Here is an 18,758-nt window from a genome sequence, read left to right as displayed (position 1 = left end):
ATATATTAAAATAGGATTGTATTTAAAGCAGATGCATAGACCCCAGCAGGAGGGCAAAGCCATAAGAGGATGAAAGTTGTCGCGCGCGCGTGGGGACAGAATCCGCACTCGGGCACGCGCTCACCTGTCTCGTGGGCGCGCCCGCTCCAGCTTGATCTCCGCGCGCGTGTCGCCCGCTGCCGCGCGCCGAGTCCGGAGCGGCGCGCCCGCCCGCGCGCTGCTGCTGCTGCTCCTGCTCCCTTGTCCAGAGAGCGCTCCGCCTCCAGCTCGAGCTCCTCCTGTGTGTCCAGCGGCGCCCGGGATTCCCGGAGCACTCTGCAGCGCAGCCAGAGCCGGACACCGCGCTGGTGCCCCCATCCCCACCATCCCCACACTCTGCAAGAGGCACTCATGTCACATCGCTCAACCCCCCTCTCTCCCCCCTGAACCAGGGGCAAAGAGAGAACATAGAAAAAAACTTTGTGCGCGAACCGTCCCGTGGCAAAACAACAAACAAAATCGATTTTGTATTGGCAATGGCACTCAAGGCGTGTTACCTTTTCTGGACTCTGCTGCTGTCCCTCCACGGTGTGTCCTGTCAGTTAGGTAAGCGATTGATTTTTTAACCCAAGACATTGTAAAGGACAGAAAATGCTGACAATCTTTAAATTGCTCGTACCCAATTATTACTTGATTTGTTTTGAAGTAAATATTCAACATTGTCACTTTTATTTAAGTTAACCAGACTAAGGTTATTCTGCATTTTTTTTAAAAGAGGGGGAAATCGTATTCGTGCAATGAAGTATTTAGATAATTTCAGCGAGTTTGAGATACACCAAATCGCATTGACCCTTCAGTACAAATCATTCAATCTTCGAAGTCGTGTTATTCTCACTGAAACACGTGCATGTTTTGTTTTCTTGAATGTATTGTGTATATCTACCAGTTGCTGTTTACTTCGGAAGTACTTTGAAAGATGTACACAATCTGTTAAGCAGGATGATTTTAATTAGCTACATTAATGTACAACGAGCGAAAATTACACTGAATTCGATACAAGAGAATGTAACGTTAGAAATATTTTATTTTGGTTTTCGTGTACAAGTTTCTTTTTGAATTTTAATTATCCCTGGGTCGGGGCATCGCTTTAAATGAGGTATTTTTCTGATTTGTTCTGTTGCAACACGAGACAGAATGTATCGATTTTAAAATACTGAATATCAAAATAGCACTTTTATTTAATAAATGTCGACATTGTATCAGATCTCACTTTTTTAAAGTATGCGGCAAGAGTTTTCCTAAATCTGCAGAATCTGCGTTCTCTGTTTCGAGGGTTAATTCATATATGATTAGACAATCCAGTCAAGTACAATATTTTTAAAATTTTAATATTAAGTTACAAACTATTATCAACATTCTATGTAAATATTATTTCTCCACGAAAAAAATATATAATACAAGCTACAGGACTGTAGCTACAGGACGGAAACTGATGTTTCTCCATGTATGGTGTTGCTAACTGATATATGTTTTATTGGCTGCAATATCTTTCTTGACATGTTACACGCCATAGTTTTCGTGTTAAACAGTGATGTACGTTGCAGAGATTTTACTGCTGCAAGGGCTTCAGTGTTTGCTCTGTCTGAGCTTTCTTCTTGGGTATTAAATCTATAGGAAATATTGAAACAGTTCGTAGTTGTTGAAAGAGCCAAACTTCTGGTTTGTAAAATTGACAGGTCTTGAGTGGTCAAAGCAGATCTGTGAGTTTCGAGACTGAAATTTTCTAGGGTATTGGTGGTCATTTATCATCACCCCATCTGGTTTATGTGTAAGCATTCCAGCACTAAATGGAATTCCCAAGCTTTCACTTACAACTGAAAACAATCCAGGAAAATTTTGTATCATTTTAAAACAGGCCTGTGTTTGTAGCATTGCTTTCACTTGATAGACAGTCAAAGATTACCATAAAAAGTAACTTTAAAGACAGCTTTAAATATCACGTGGAAGGAAATAATGCTTATGGTACAAATTGGTGTGGTAACTGCAAATGAAAGGTAGTAGCAATGAAAAAGGCAAAGGCTTTTCTATGTGTCAGTTATATTGATGATCTATCCTCTACAACAGCAGTAATTTCGGATATCAACACGTATTGGATTGCCTTTCCTAGCCTGAAGGCATTGCTTAAGTCAACATACTTTGAGCACATTGAAGTGTCTCCTATGCTCCCCTGGGACTGGAATTGCAGGGTAGTATCAGTAGCACATTGGACATTCTTCTGGATCTACTCTAGCAGTTTTGGTGTAATGGAAATTTTGTACGTCTTGTTTCATTGTATTCATTTTCTTATGTTCTAATATTTATTTTCCCTTGTGGCCAGCATTATAATCGTGTAGGATTTATTTTCTTTTTATCCATATTGTACTACATGTAGGAGCTAAACCATATAATTAAGCTGTGTTTCGGCAATCTGTATTTTTAACTGGACTTTGGAAAACCTAAACAACACATCAACCACTGCCTCTGCAGTCGAAAATAGTAACTCTGCAGTGGTTCCCAGAAACAGAATTCTGTTGTAGCCTCATTAGAAAACATCAATGGTGTCTGCTTTACCTGAAAAAGAGGCACAAGGCATTTGAAGAATGGACATTTCCCCAAAAGTTTCAGCAAATCATTTAGTATTAAAGGATAGACCGACCAAGACTATTTTTCTGTTTATTAGCTTTTATTTATTAGTGTCACAAGTGGGCTTACATTAACACTGCAATAAAGTTATTATGAAAATACCCTAATCGCCACACTTCAGTACCTGTTCAGATACACTGAGGGAGAATTTAGCATGGCTAATGTTTTAAACACAGCAGTAAATTATGTGATATCTTTGGAAAGATATTATTGAGGACATTAACAAATGAACTGGACTAGACATTAATTGTTGCAATAATTTGCTTATATTAATTTGAAATATTTTCCATACGTATGTTACATACATTTCCATGATTTTGTCATCAGTCTCATGGAATTAAGAATTTCTATTTTATATGCCCGTCTGCATGTATAACTTTCCAAATCTATAACTCCATTAACTTCACCTGTTGGCATACTATACTTTTGTAGGTAGGTAATGGCCAGAAAAAAATCTTTTTTGGGGAATTTCTGCTTTGATATTTCATCTGTCAATGAAGCAATGATGATATTTTCATGAATGCTATTGTGGCATGATTAAAATATATTTATAATGTCCTCTCAGTTGTCATTAAAAAGAAGTGTGTGAATTTGCTATGAAAATGACTACCAAGCAATTTTCACATTCCCAGATGTATTAATACATGGAAAAGACTCTAGAAAACTTTTTCTTCTGTATTTGTTCCTTTGAAATAGAGTAAGTGACACTTTGAATCATGCCACATTGGTTTAATGCAATGAATCGAAAAGAATAATTGTTTGATTTTTCATATACAATTTGTATATTCAAAACTGAGTTGAATTCCTTTGTCACCCAATATGAACAGTGTGCAAGATTATTGGGGAGGAAAAACTCAACTATAATTTAGCTCTGTGTGGATTGATAGGCTTTGGCTGAAAGCATTTAAGTAGGGCAGCGAGGCAAATCAGGACTGAGGAATTAAGTATATAAATATTAATTTATATATGTGGACAGGCTGGGTGGAGGAAGCGGGGATTAACATCATTCAATGTTTTCTGAAAATATTAAAATGTTCTTCTGCTCCTTACTTAAATGGTCAGTCCAAAAAGACAGAACAAAGTCCTGTTAGCAATGAGAAACCATCTAGCATCCTTCAGGATAGATAGGTAGATACTCAGTATTGTGAAAAACTGCCCTTTTATAGACTTCACAGCAGTTTAACAATTCCTGTGTTAAAAAAGATTTCCTGGAGGGAGGGAGGAGAATGCATAGTCTCACAGCCTGAAGTGAATGAGAATTTTAACACACAAAAACATTGGAAACAAAGGGCTGAATTTCCATCTGAGTGCAGAGGTGCATTTTGATGTGCGAATGGCCAGACGTGATTTTTTTGTTGTTGAGGAAATTAGATTTTCTTCCACATTCGCCATGTCACACCATTTCCTTCTGCTCTTTTTGTGAGTTGGGAATGTGTAGTATGCAGAAATGCAAACCTGCCTTCCCCACTGAGATTGGGTTTCCCCATTTTAAATGGGAGCCACAAGCCAGATTTGAGCATTCGTGAAAAAAGTGGAAAGTCTGCTGAAGAGTCAGGATCATTCTGAAAGGTAAGTGTAATATATTTTGATGCCTTCAAATGTGTTGTTTTGTAATATAGGTGTGTTTTAATGCAATGATTCGTAAGGATCTGTCCTGCAAAATTAAGTAGATCCTGACATTGACAGAGAGACACAGGACAATCTGTCTAATTGCGCCTTGAATAAATTCAATGACCCAGCCTCCATTGTTCTCTGGAGAAGAGAATCCCATATACTAACGACCCTCTCGAGGAAAAAAAATCTCCTCACCTCAGTCTTAAAGGAGGGACCTCAGTATGTCCCCTAGTTCTAGTCTTCCCTACAAGTGGAAACATCCTCCTGGTATCTACCCTGTCAAGTCTCCTCAGAATCTTATGTTTAAATAAAACAAATATTGTGTAATTGTTCACATGCATTGCATCACTTTTCTGATGGAACAAATACCATAATGCATTCAAACGTGTAAAAAAAATTCTCGATTTATCATTTTTGTGCTCTGATTTAATTGAACTGGCAGATTTAGCTGCTTTAAAAAAAAACTGCTTTTGAAGATAGGGAGAAAGGTATGCATCTGCTTCCCCTCCATTGATTGACAGCACTCTGCTTCGAAGTGGAAATGGACATCTCTTCTATCAGTGGAGCTGGAAACTTTTGTTATGACAGCTGTCTCATTATGAATGTTTGGCTGGGTTTCAAAAGTACCAGCTCAGTAGAAGTCTCATTGAACCAAGAGCTATTGAAACATTTACCAGCCTATAATAAGAGAATATATCTTTCATATGATTTTTTTTGTTTACGTACCTCTTAGCAACTTGAAAGATTACAACTTGTATCCCCTCTTGGGATTTTCGGTCTGGTACCAAGAATAGTGAGTTTGCATTCAGTTTTGTTTAGAGTGTTAGTTATTTGATGGTTTTCCAATGATTTTGAAATAATTTCCATTGTTAATGCATGGCTCCTGAGAACTGTACATAGTATATACTGGGTGAGTGGCTATGGAAGATGCGTAGTGGAGGTGTGCATTGAGGTGATATGTGAGGTGGCATGGGCAAATCTGAAGGAGCATGGATGGTATTGAGGAAAATGAAACGGCCTGGGGACATGGGGTGTGTAAGGGGTAAAGGAGTGAGGTTTAGGGAACCTTTAAACAATGTTGAGAGTTGGGTTGCTGTGTTGGAGAACTGAGTCGGCCTTCTAACTGGCCCTTTTCTGCACCCAAATTCCTTACACACCCCATTACGGCCAACAAAATGCACTATGAACCTAATCAGTGTATAAACTGGTGTGAAGTTCATGAGCCATGAATGTGTGCTGGTTGAGTTTTCCCGGATGAAAATTTGACCACCCATGCAGATGTGAACCTTCCTATGATCTCGGTATTAACTTCTGTGAAAAGGTAACTGTGGATATTTTTCTTTCATCGGAAACCTCCGACTTTGCTGCTGGGATTCTCTGGTGACGCTGCAGTGAATGGAGTTTTGGCCAAGTGCCAAATTCTCCACTCTCACTGGCAGTTTAGTGGGTATGGATGGGATTGGAGAATCCTGCCCTTGGTTTCTTGTGGGGATTTGGGTAACAGTAGTAAGTTTGCATTATCAGCCATTCTGTGAGAATAAAATCATTGCAACCTTCCTTCTCTCCCTCTTGCTAGCCTTCACCAGACTTGTCTATCACAATACCCACAACCAACTTTATTGACCTCCGATTAAACTGCTCGTCATTCACCAATCTTCCCTTGACCCAGTGCTTGCCAATATTGACTTCCTCCTCAGTCAATGTCTCCCCCCACCACCCCATTTTTAAAAATTGTGTCACCATCTCATCCTTAAAAAGCTGAGCTTCAACTCTTTCATCTACCCCTCTGCTTTACTGATACAGTCAGTGACTATTGTTATCTCCAGATTTCTATCCAAGGGTGGAATGAACATATACTTAGAGTAAAAGCAAATTACTGCGGATGCTGGAACCTGAAACCAAAAGGGAAAACGCTGGAAAATCTCAGCAGGTCTGCAGCATCTGTAAGGAGAGAAAAGAGCTGACATTTCGAGTCCTGATGACCCTTTGTCAAAGCTAAAAGGCATAGAAAGTGGGAGATATTTATACTGCAGGGTGAGGGAAATAAAAGATGAGTCATAGCCACAGAAACCAGGGGAAAAGATTGCTAATGACTGTCCATAGAGAGAATAAAGGGTGTGAATGACCAAATGGCAGAGAAGCTGTAAACTGTGACAGATGAAGATGTGGGGGGGTGGAAATTTATACCCTGCAGTATAAATATCTCCCACTTTCTATGCCTTTTAGCTTTGACAAAGGGTCATCTGGACTCGAAACGTCAGCTTTTTTCTCTCCTTACAGATGCTGCCAGACCTGCTAAGATATACTTAGAGTATGCTGAGTAGATTGACTTTCTGATTTTGAAAGCAAGAATAACGTAACCAGTAACTAAAATTATGCTGAAAATAAGTTATTTTTATTTTTGCAGATGTAAAGGTTGGATATTTCTATTCTAATTAATTAGATTAAGATCAAGGTTTCTGTTAATTCAAACGAGCATAATTTTATATAAGACTCATATATGGTGCCTTTAAAATTCACAAAGATGTTTCAGAGATGCATTATAAAGAAAACTGAAGCAAAATCCATGAGATATTAGGGCAGCTGAACAAAACCATGGCCCATTTGGTAGGTTTTAACTAGCATCTTAGGAGGGAAAGAGTTAGAGAGACAGAGGTTTAGGGGAGAACTTTCAAAAGGTCAAGGAAAAGAATCAAAGGTTAGTGCATGTGATCTGAGGCCAGAATAGTGTCATAGGAAGCTACAGAGCGAAAATAGATAGTCTTATTGATATGTGTATACGTGGATGGAAGCTCGCCTTCAGTTCAAATGACTTGTAAGCTTGCAAACAGTTTGATTCAACTTCAAACAGTTGCCAGAAAAGGGATGGAGTTGGAAGCCAGGGAATAGATTTTTCATATTTTAATTAGACAACATTTCTGTTTTTGAGGCAATTAGTCTGATAATTTATTGACAGGTGGTGGTGAGGTAGAGTTGGTTGGCATCAGCGTACTTGTCGAATCTGAAGAGTAGGCATGTGGATGAGAAATAGGAGGGGAGAGCACAGGATGGATCCTTGGAGAACACCGGAGGTAATGGTGCAGGAGTGAGAAGAGAAGCCAGTGTGGGTGATTCTTATCTATAATTAGATAATATGGAACAGGTGAGCATAATACATAGAATCCCTACAGTACAGAAAGAGGCTATTCGGCCCATCAAGTCTGTACTGACCACAATCCCACCCAGGCCCCATTCCCGTAACCCCACACCTTTACCCTGCTAACCCCCTGACACTAGGGTCAATTTACCATGGCCACCTTTGGACTGTGGGAGGAAACCAGAGCACCTAGAGGAAACCCACGCAGACACGGGGCGAACGTGCAAACTCCACACAGATAGTGACCCGAGGCTGGAATTGAACCCAGGTCTCTGGCGCTGTGAGGCAGCAGTGCTAACCAGCTGGAGGGCAGTGGAGAAGTGTTGGCGAAGATTTGTGTGGCCAACTAGATCAAAGGCTGCAGACTGGTCAAGAATGAGGAGGGAAAGTGTGATTTTTATCACGCTCACACCGTTGTCATTTATAATCTTGATAACTGTTTTAGCACCATGACAGGGTGAAAACCTGAAGAAGTTCCTGGAAAATGGGTAGAAATTTGAGAGGCAACAATATATTCAAGGACTTTGGGAAATAAAAGGAGTTTGTTAGTGCGGTGAGGGAAGGGTTAACTTGCAAGGGTGGTGCAGTTAAGTGCTGCTCTTTGAACAGTAGGGCCTGATGGCACATTTGAAGGAGAGGGAGATCAGATACTATTATATTAACCATTAATAGTATCAGCTAACATGGGGGGGAAGTAGGGGAAATTGTGTGATCTGTAATTTAGTGGAACTAAGGTCTAGGGAGCAGGAGGTGGGTCTCATGGACAACATAAGTTTGGAGTGGGCTGAGGGTGGGAGTGGGGAGATAGGAAAGAAACTACATAATGAGGTGGGATCAGAGCCAGGGAGTGGGGAACTGTGGAGAACATGTGGCCTGGGTGAAGAGAGAGACATGATGTGGACATGCCGGCGTTGGACTGGGGTAAACACAGTAAGAGTTTTAACAACACCAGGTTAAAGTCCAACAGGTTTATTTGGTAGCAAATGCCATAAGCTTTCGGAGCGCTGCTCCTTCGTCAGATGGAGTGGATATCTGCTCTGTTTGATATATGCCCTGTTTGAGAGCAGATATCCACTACATCTGACGAAGGAGAAGCGCTCCGAAAGCTAATGGCATTTGCTACCAAATAAACCTGTTGGACTTTAACCTGGTGTTGTTAATCTTCTTACTGTGAAGAGAGAGAAGCAGCAGAGACAGCTGACCTAATGGTCTCAATCTTTCTAATACAGATGTTCATGAACTCCTCACACATGTCATTGGAGGTGAGAAGATTGTAAGAAGATAGGTTGTAATTAAGAAAAGAAGTCAGAATTTTGTTTTCTAATTCTAAGCTGATCCTAGGTTGATAGGCAGTTTTGGCAGATGAAAGCAGGATCCAATAGTGCTTTATTTGGTTCAACTAGATCTGGCAGCTGAATGCAAGACCAGTTGTCTGCCATATCCATTTAAGTCTGCATCTCTTGGACTTAAGTGGAGATGAGGACTGTACGTGGAGCAACAGCCAGAGTGAGGGAGAGTAATGGTTTTAGTGGGAATTATAAAAGGATGCAGGGTGCCATTTAGCAAATTAGTCACTGTAGAAATATTGTGAAGAACAGGGGGCCAAAGTCTCGACAGTTAGTATTCTGAAAGTGCAGTGGTATGTGAATTGGATCATTTTTTCCAAAGGCAGACACAAAGAAGGCAGTAGACTTGGGATGTGGAAGTGGGATGTTGGTGGAAAGTGATACAAAGAAGTGACCAGAGATGGCCTTATCTATGATTGATTTGATTTATTATTGTCACATGTATTGGTATACAGAGAAAAGTATTGTTTCTTGTGTGCTATGGAAAGGAGAGAGTGCAGAATGTAGTATTAGAGACATAACTAGGGTGTAGAGAAAGATCAACCAAATGCGAGGTAAGTCCATTCAAAAGTCTGATGGCAGCAGGGAAGAAGCTGTTCTTGAGTCTGTTGGTATGTGTCCTCAGATCTTTATATCTTTTTCCCGATGGAAGAAGGTGGATAAGAGTATGTCCGGGTGCATGGGGTCCTTCATTATGCTGGCTGCTTTTCCGAGGTAGCTGGAATCATAGACAGTATCAATGGATGGGAAGCTGGTTTGAGTGATGGACTGGGCTTCATTCGCGACCCTTTGTAGTTTATTGTGGTCTTGAGCAGGAGCCATACCAAGCTGTGATAAACTAGAAAGAATGCTTTCTATAGTGCATCTGTAAAAGTTGGTGAAAGTCGTAGCGGAAATGCCGAATTTCCTTAGCCTCCTGAGAAAGTAGAGGCGTTGGTGGGCTTTCTTAACTATAGCATTGGCACGGAAGGACCTGGACAGTTTGTTGGTGATCTGGACACCTAAAACCTTGAAGCTCTTGACCATTTCTACTTCGTCCCAGTTGATGTAGACAGTGGCATGTCCTCCACTAGGCTTCCTGAAGTTGATGACTATCTCCTTCGTTTTGTTGACGTTGAGGGAAAGATTATTGTCACCGCACTAGTTCGGCAGATTATCTATCTCTTTCCTGTCTGTCTGTCTTTTCCTGATGGGAGTAGCATTAAATTCGCACATTAGAATTGGCCACAATAAGGTAAGCAGTCATTGAGTAATGAAACTCTACAATGAAGTATGTTACTTGCAATTTCATGCAACTTTTAATTACCCAGCTCAAGAACAAGTAATGAAGTACTTTTTCCCAGTTATGAGTGCTATCTTCAGGAATTTGTGTCTGTTGTATCTTGCAATTATGGTTTGGTTCCCAAAGAAGATAGTTTTCAACACCAAAAATATCAACCATATTTCTGTAGCATATTATGTATTTGCCCTAGGAAAAGAATATATGACCATTTGGAAGAAATAAAATTATTATAAAGGTGGAGGAAGGTGGATGCAGGGTCTAGAAGACCAGAAAATTTCAAGTGCAAATCTTGTTTGTATTGTGTCATCTTATTTAAAATAGGCAACAGTTGGAGTGTTAGAATCGGACTTGGTGCTTGTGAGTTAGGTTAATTAAGAAATCAGATAGAGTAAGAATCCCTATTGCTATCAAAGGGAGATCACTTTGAGTATTGCTGGAAAAAGAAAAATGCTGTTCAAGTTTTTTGTCTTGCACTCATCAGGACAGAAACAAGAATACCAAATTTCAAAGGGAACAACTTATATTGCATCAGCAAAGGGTGCTAGTTAGTTGGCAAGTGGACTCTGATCAAGGCATTGCCATGCAGAATACGTCAGGGAACAGTGGCCTCCCAAACTTTTGTTTAGATTCAAAAAAGGCAAGTGTACTTGGCCAAGACATTGTATCGGGAATGCACTAGAGAACAGGTTTTTGTTTAATTTGAAAAAAGGCTTAATGCCTGAATAGGTTATTTTAGTTTGCCGAGGACAGGACCGTGCATATGAATATATGTAGTTTCTAGCAAGCATAAGTGAGCCACGTTGCGAGCTCAACCAATAACCTTAAATTGCTTGTTAGTGTAACTCTTAGCACACTCAGGATTGCTTAGTAAGTGCTGTCAATCACAGAATCACATCTAATTTTGTAGACTTTGTTCTGAGTTTTCTAAGTATGGGCTGGTTGAATACAGTCAACACTCTGTCTATGGCAAACAGCTGCTTGACACGATCCACCAGTCATTGGGACATCACATTGGCATTGAAATTTATATACTACATTACTCATTTGTGTGGTAGCCAGAATGTCTTTTTGGATTGATGACGGTATCCTGTTGATGGAGAATATCACTTGTGTTGCTCCTACATAGTAGCAGCATGAAATGGCTAGCTTTATCTGTTGCTCAAATTTTTGAGATAACTTGCCCTTCCAGGGAAATCTGAGGTTGTCAGTGCACTTTAAGATCATACGTGGATTATGATCACTGAGGTCAAATATTGGAGATTTGTTAGTCCTGTGGAACTATAATAAGAGGCCTTTTACTTAAGAAAAGGGTAGAAAATTGGGAAGAAAATTGGCAGAAAATAGAGCTGTAATGGGAATATATTAAGCAAGTGGAAAAACAAAGAATAAATAATACTTAATAACTAAAAGCCAAATGTTAAGATAGGAAAAACAATGAACAAATTTGTTAGAACATTGAAAGATGATAATCTTGAGGCTTTTTGATTAACTATGTTGTGAATCTCTATTTCTTAGCCTTCAGAGGAACCTGGTTGAGGCTAAGAAACAAAAACATACAACTTTATAATTTATTACATAATTTATTACACATTACACCCCTGAGCTATATTCTGCTGCTAAGTCCTTTAACCTGAAGGCAAACTTTGTCAAAAGGAGGTAAAGAGTCTACAAAGGGATGTAGACAGGTTAAGTGAGTGAACAAAAAAATTGAAGGTGGAATATAATGTAGCAAAATTGAGATTGCCCACTTTGGCAGGAAGAATAGAAAGGTAGCATATTATTTAAATTGAGATTATGGAACACTGAATTACAGAGGGACTTGGTACGTGAATCACAAAATATTAGAATGCAAGTACAACAAGTGCACGAGGCAAATGGAATGTTGGCATTCAGTGCAAGGGGAAACCCCTGCTTTTTGAGGACTATTAAAACAAAGTAGATTAGTTTAAAATAGGGACCACAGTGTGCCATATATATATATATATATATATATAAGGTATCACAATGTGCCTCACCTATATACTGTATGGAGGTATTGTCTGTATAAGCACATATATAATCATTTTTGAACAAGTATGATAGATTTAAACTGTATTTTTGTATTTTCTTGTGAGCTTTGGCCAACAAGCAATTTACCCCTTGGCATAATGGAAAATAAGCTCAATTAGACAGACCACATTCTTTTAGAACAATGAAGCATAAAGCATATATCCTACTATCAGGGGCAAGTTGCCAAGGTTTTTGAAAATGAATAGAAGGATTCAGCTTCTAGCAGCAACGAATAGACATATTCAGCCTCCACTGATAAGGGGACAGAAAACAGACAAGATAGATGACTCCCTTCTCGTTCACAGGACTGCAGGTGTTAGGAGCAATCCTTGAACCTACCGGATTTGCGTAGATAAGCTTACTAGGCAGGGAGGGTTTGGGGGGGGGGGGGGGGAGGGGGGAGGGGGGTGGTGGGGGAAGAACCTCTGGGTTCATATGACCTATGAATTCCTGGAAGGTAGAATGTTTTTGGCCAAAGTAAATAAAGTGCATTAATGTAATTGGACCATCCAGCTTGGATGACAGGTTGGGTAGGAGGATCGAATCTTCAGAAATGTATATCTGTTATGCTCAGGTGATGTAACATCAGAGAGAAGTTGGAATCCTCTGACTATCTCTCTCCCAATATGTGTTGGTCAAATAAAGAATGTCTTTAACTGCATACTGTCTTTCTCAAGTCTTTGTGTTAGCTGAGATTGGCTGAATTCAAGACCCCCCCAGAGGGATGCCCCAAGAAAATCCCCTTACAGGGATATAAAAGAAGTTACATTTTACTGCACCTGTACAGGACCTTGATAAGACCACATCTGGAGTACTGAAGATCCTGGGGGACCTGATAGAGTGGGTATCTGGAAGAATGTTTCCTCTTGTGGGGGCACTAGAACTGGATGACACAGTTTAATAATAAAAGGTCTCCCTTTTAAGTTGGAGATGAGGAGAACTTGTTCCTCTCAGGGGGTCATTGGTCTGTAAAATTCTCTTCAACCAGAGAACAGTGGAGGTTGGGTCATTGAATTTATTCAAGGCTGTGTTAGGCAGATTTTTGATAGACAAGGGAGTCAAGGATTATCGAGGGTTATTGAGAGACAGGAAATTATAGTTTAGGCTACAACCAGATTGAATGACAGAGATGGCTGAAAAGGCTGAATGGTCTACTGAAGTCCTACGTTTCTAAGCTTTTTGCTTATTGCAGTGAAGTTATTTATTTTTACATTCAAAATCTAAGATACATCCAGCAAGCTTATAAAATCGCATCTCTCCATCTGTTTTTCCATATGTTTTTATTGTTCAGGAAGCTAATTCTCAATGAGTTCAATTTAATTAAAAATTGCATGGAGTTGCAGGTGACTTTCATCCTCAAAGAAGTCTATCATTCAATGATTGCTTTCTTTGCTGTGGCCAGGCCTAATGTGTGTAAAATTACTGTTCATTTAAGTAACAGTAAGTCCTTGATCTTAATCTAATTCATTAGGACAGGACTGTGCAAGTTTTCTTTGTGAACTGTTAGGTGTATATAATGGAACTTACAAACCACGTATAAAGTTTAAATCAATAGTTCCATTAATTTGTATAGATTGCCAGCTGCTGACACTAATAGATCTTGGTGTTCTGATTTTGTTTAATGTACCAATGAGGCAACTGTGCTAACAGCACCCTTTCAGGCCCAAAACATTAAAACAGTGAAAAGAAAAGGTAATAATCAAATAGAACTAACTAAATAAATAGATCTAAATCATCTTGGGTTATGGGTCAGATTTGTAAGGTTTGTGGACTACAAATGGTTCCACTACATGTGCCCCCACCCTGATGTTAGAGCTATGTGTACAAGTAATTATAAAACTCCTTATTTAATTAGAATAGCAAATATTTTATTTTGCAGAGAAATTATAGTAATTTTACACACTTGACATGAGTTGAGATGAAAGATCAGCTGTGATTGTATTGGAGATATAGTAGGCTTGAAGGACCAAATAGCCTGTACGAGCTCATTTTTCTAATGTCGTATGACCACAGTAGAATTAATACTTTTAATGGACCCCAGAAGAAGTTAATTGTACTTGTGGGTGTTAGGAATAGGAATAGCCTTAAGTTTAATTTATATTCTTTATTCGTGGGTTAAAATGGTGAAATCTGGATCTAATTTCAATTTAGAATGGAGGCAGTAGGTGTGGATCTGATTATATACCCACATTTTTAATGACGTTTCACTATTCTTGAAGGGGAGTTAAAACAAACATGGGTAGAAAAAACTGCTGTTGCCTAGCAACAGGGTTCAGAGAGGGAAACCCATAGAGACAGGGAAAAACAGAAAAATAGTTTTGGGTCAGCTTGAAGAAAGTGCCAGAATAGGTAGGAAATGAAAGTTCCAAACTAAAGAGAAAGGTTTCAAAAACCAGGAAGAGACAAGAAAAAGTCTCAAGACAACATCTAAGTCAAAGAACAAGGACAGGGATCATAAACCGGTCACGTTGAGTGAAGTCAAAGGCGAGTGGCAGAAGAAGGCTCCATGTTTAAAGTGAGAAGCAGACCTCTAGGCATGTGAGAAGCTAGAGATCCAAGGAGACAGCCAAAAGTCTGTAACCCCTTATTATGAGTCTTGAAGCAGTAGTGTTCTGTTGGTATGGCTGAGAGGGTGTAGAAGGCAAAGCTTGAATGCACATGGTGATCCAGTGGAGAGGAACATCAGATGGAGAAATCAAAAACCTGGAGGTGGATTCTTGTGGAAAATGCCTGGAAAAAAGCATCATTTGGGAGAAGATTCCATCTGTCACTTGATTTCAGAGTGTAGTGTGTTGAGCTGCATGTTTTTTTGAGACAAATCGACTCCTGTATCAAAACACTGCCTCTTAAAGCAACCTCACCTTAAACATAAAATATGTCAAAATAGCACAGTATCATCACACAGTGGCAATGATGGCACTCTGGCATAGACCTTTATTGTTGATACAAGACCCATAGCCAATGTAAACAGCTGATAGTGAAACGGTGAGCTTTCAGACCTTTGAATGCTCATCTCCTGGGACTGAATATTTACATATCTTGTGCAAAAGAGAGAGAGGGGCCTGGATTTTAGTTGAGTCAATTTGACTTGGGAACCCTTTAAAATGGTGGGTGGTCCCAATTCTGGGATTTCCGATCCAATTTGGAAATGCCTTTATAGAGTGCAAGCTGCTTCCTGTTAGAAGCCCATATCCAGCACTCCCAACCTGGCCACTCCATTGTCGCAATTTTCATGGAATTGGGCCAGGTTTTTAAAGAGTGGTAGTTGACGGTCCCTTAGAGGAGTTGTGAACCCCAGTGTGCATGAGAAGACCTTTTAAAAGATAATTGCAAAAAGTTCTCCTTATGTCCCATATGCCGGGTTAAAACCCCTCCATCCACCCTCTGTCCCTTATGCTCCACCACCCATTCCATATTTCCCCTCATGCCCTATGCCAGGCTGTATCATCCTAAGTGCCCCCATGCAAAGCTCTTCCCTTCCACCCATAACCAGGTGGTCTCCCCATGTAATGAAGGACCTGCTGGCTGTTGGTAAAATGATGTGGAGATGCCACAGTGGCTTTTGCTACCAAATAAACCTGTTGGACTTTAACCTGGTGTCAGACTTCTTACTCCTGGTAAAATGCCAGAGGTGACATGAAGAGGACAAGAGGTCATTATGTGCATGGTTGTTCTCCCATGTTCCTTGCTGCTGGTGAAATGCCATGGTGATGGAAAGGGTTTGGATACTCTACCCCACGCCCTCTCTTGCCATGTTACAGATCCTCCCAACTCTCAGCCGGTCCAGTGAGCCCAATGTTACAATTTGTCTTAAAATAAATGACCAGATTATAATTTTAAATGATACGGATTGAGGGATGAATGTTGTTTAGGGAATCGGCAGAACTGAGTTCTTGTTCTCAATCATAACTCTCAAAAAATGACTAAAATAAATGTGGAGTGCATTCAAATTCTTAGCCATATGAACTATGCACTTGAATCACTTTGTACCCATGTACCAGTCATAAATATTTTTAATGCATTTAAAATCAGAAGCCACTATAGAAATAAGTTACGCTAACTGTTGAAAATAACAAAGAAAAATATACTTGTTGAGGTCTAGAATGCTATTCAGCCATGATGGCGATCAAACCAGTTTGATGACGTCTTATTGGCAAATTAAGCTCACTCACTAAAGATATGGGAGTGCTATAATTCCTCTTTAGGAGTTTGTAAGTTGTAGATTTTAAGAATCATTTCTAAGTCTGTTGCCATGATCTGCTCCCAAATGAAACAAGACAATGGGCAGGATCTTGAGCCCACTCTCCCAGTCTGAGAGAATGCTGGTTGGGGGTCAAGATGCAACAAAACCTGGAAGTCACGGATCTCGCCAGTGTGAATCTGATTTGAATACAATTCCATGGATTTATATTTCATTAACCCACCCCCTTACCGTATATTGACCCCCTGCTGATGTAATGTCACATTGGTGCGGTTACAACGGGCTCACCAGGTGTGTACCTGTCGGGAGATCTCCAGGGGGCGTAAAGGTGGGTATAGCCTCTGGAGGAAAGTGGCATGACAGGGCAGTGGCTTGGTACCACCCCTGATACTGCCTCCTGTACTACCATGGCACAGTTTGGCACTGCCAGGTTAGCACTACAGTGCCATCCTGTGCCAGGGGGTGGTGTTGGGGCAGACCCCAGTGGCAGCCTCATTGGGGGAGGTGGGGAGGGAATTCATTTATATATGATACTGGCTGTGAACAGACATGGAAGCTGGGGATGCCGGCGATAGCTGTTGTGTGGGCGGGGGGTGGGGGGGGGGGTGGTGCAGTGGGTGGGTGCTGGAATTGATGGTGTGGGTGGGGGGGGAAGGGGTCCGATGTTCTGGGGACAGAGGCGGCTATTGGGTGGTTCCGGCACTGATTGTTGGGGGTGGAGAGAGGTGCCGACTCTGATCAGGGGAGTGGGGGGGGGGGGGGCTAAATTCTGATTTTGAACCTTGGGGAGGTGGGGATGCTGACTCCAATTGGGGGTGGGGAAGGGTTGCCAGCTCTGATTGGGGGAGATGTGCTGGCTCTGATCAGGGAGGTGGGAGGAGATGCCTACTTCAATTAGGGATGGGGTGGGGTTAAATGCTGACTGCAATCAGGTGGGGGGGGGGGGGGGTGTAGGAGCTCCTGAGACCTCTGTGGTGGGCTGGGTGGAGGATCATTCATGTTCTGATCGAGGCACCCTTTAAACATGGCACCCTGATCTAAGTGCAGCTGGGTTTTGCCAGCTTGTGGAGGCCCTGCTTGCTGCACGATGGTGTGAAACATGCTCAATGTTTTTTTGAAAATGTGGCCTGTATCTCGGGAGAGAAACGCACTGTTTTTCTCACCGGAACCAACACTCTGCTAAATTCTGGTAGGATCATCCCCAGTATGTTTTAAACAATTGCTTCTACAAAGAACACTGATCAACCAGTTTTTGTATATTTTGTTATTCCTCAGCATCACAGTAACAATAATCGTGAAAAAGACAAGATTTATGGCAACAGGAAAGATGATTCTCAAAGACCCCTGTGAAATGCTTGGCAATTCCTGGGATACTGAATGAATCTTGTGATTACTCAGAACCTCTCTAATATCCTCTTGCTTCATGGAGAAGGAAAATAACAAACTCGTTCATAATCTAAACTGCAATAATCTGAGCAATGCACTTTGACATCGTGTCTGAGTGATGGCCATAGCAGCACCAGCAGGGACCTGACAAGTGTCAGATGCTAAAAACTTTTACCCTTTTCATGATAAAGGATTGCAAAATTGATCTAATACTTCAGACTCTATTTGAAAATCTGTGTGACATGACAAAATACAATGTGCAGGTTCCATATCATGGGAGGATTCTCCCCAAAAATTCTAAGTATCGAATTCACATAAAAACTGGAGTAAATCCCACTTTTTTTTTCAGTGTGAGTTTCAAAATTAATCTCTCGCACTCTTTGCACTGCAGAGTGCACTAGCGTAAGTCTCACGAAAAATCAGGGGGCGGGGCCCAGGCCCATTCCTGCTGGAGAGGTCAGCAGCTTAGCACTGAGTGGGCCACTGCGCTTGCGCCGATCTGTCAGCGCTGAGATTGGCACATGTGCAGTAGCCCCGCACTGCCCCACTCGATTGCTGGCCAACCCTGTGACCCCTCATTGCTGGCCCTCTGACTCCCCCATGGCCCGATTGCTGGTCCCCCAAACATGTACGGGCCAGCCTTGATTTCACCCAGCCAATCCCGATGCCCAGTTCTGATCGCTGGCCTTTTACTATGATCCCTATATGCAGAGTGGCAGCGGGACCCCTCCACCCCACACCGATCGCTCCCATTAGGTTCTGCCCCTTAGCACTGCCCAATGCCCCTTGGGCAGTGCTGGGAGCCCAGGCTGGCACTGGCAATGCCCAGGGGGCACTCCCCTTACCCCTGACCCTCTTGGTGGGGGGGAGGGGGGGTGGGGAGCCTCGATGGCCCCCCCTTCGCTCCAACGGGGTCTGGCCGCCAAGTCCCTGCAAGTAGGGAGTTCTGGGCCCGCTAATTAGATGTAAAATATATTTAAATGCTAATTTAAATAATTTATCCAGTTCTGCGCTGGAAATACGGCTACTGGAGACTCACGGAGTCCGTGGCGCCCAGCGGAAAGCCCGCGAAACGGCCTCCAC

The 18,758-nt window shown here is 41.4% G+C and overlaps 1 protein-coding gene across 1 annotated transcript in view; it reads left to right on the top strand.

Annotated features, from left to right (window-relative positions):
* Positions 1–365: 365 nt before the first annotated feature.
* The window catches only part of vwde (von Willebrand factor D and EGF domains), a 252,680-nt gene continuing 234,287 nt past the window's right edge, over positions 366–18,758 (top strand). The window contains exon 1 of the mRNA XM_078238337.1: positions 366–585. Coding sequence (XP_078094463.1) covers positions 516–585 — 70 coding nt within the window. The 5' untranslated portion in view covers positions 366–515. The remainder of the gene's footprint in view (positions 586–18,758) is intronic.

This window comes from Mustelus asterias, chromosome 2 (assembly GCF_964213995.1).
Source record: "Mustelus asterias chromosome 2, sMusAst1.hap1.1, whole genome shotgun sequence".
Classification (NCBI taxonomy): domain Eukaryota; kingdom Metazoa; phylum Chordata; class Chondrichthyes; order Carcharhiniformes; family Triakidae; genus Mustelus; species Mustelus asterias.
This window is presented reverse-complemented; position numbering and strand designations above follow the sequence as displayed.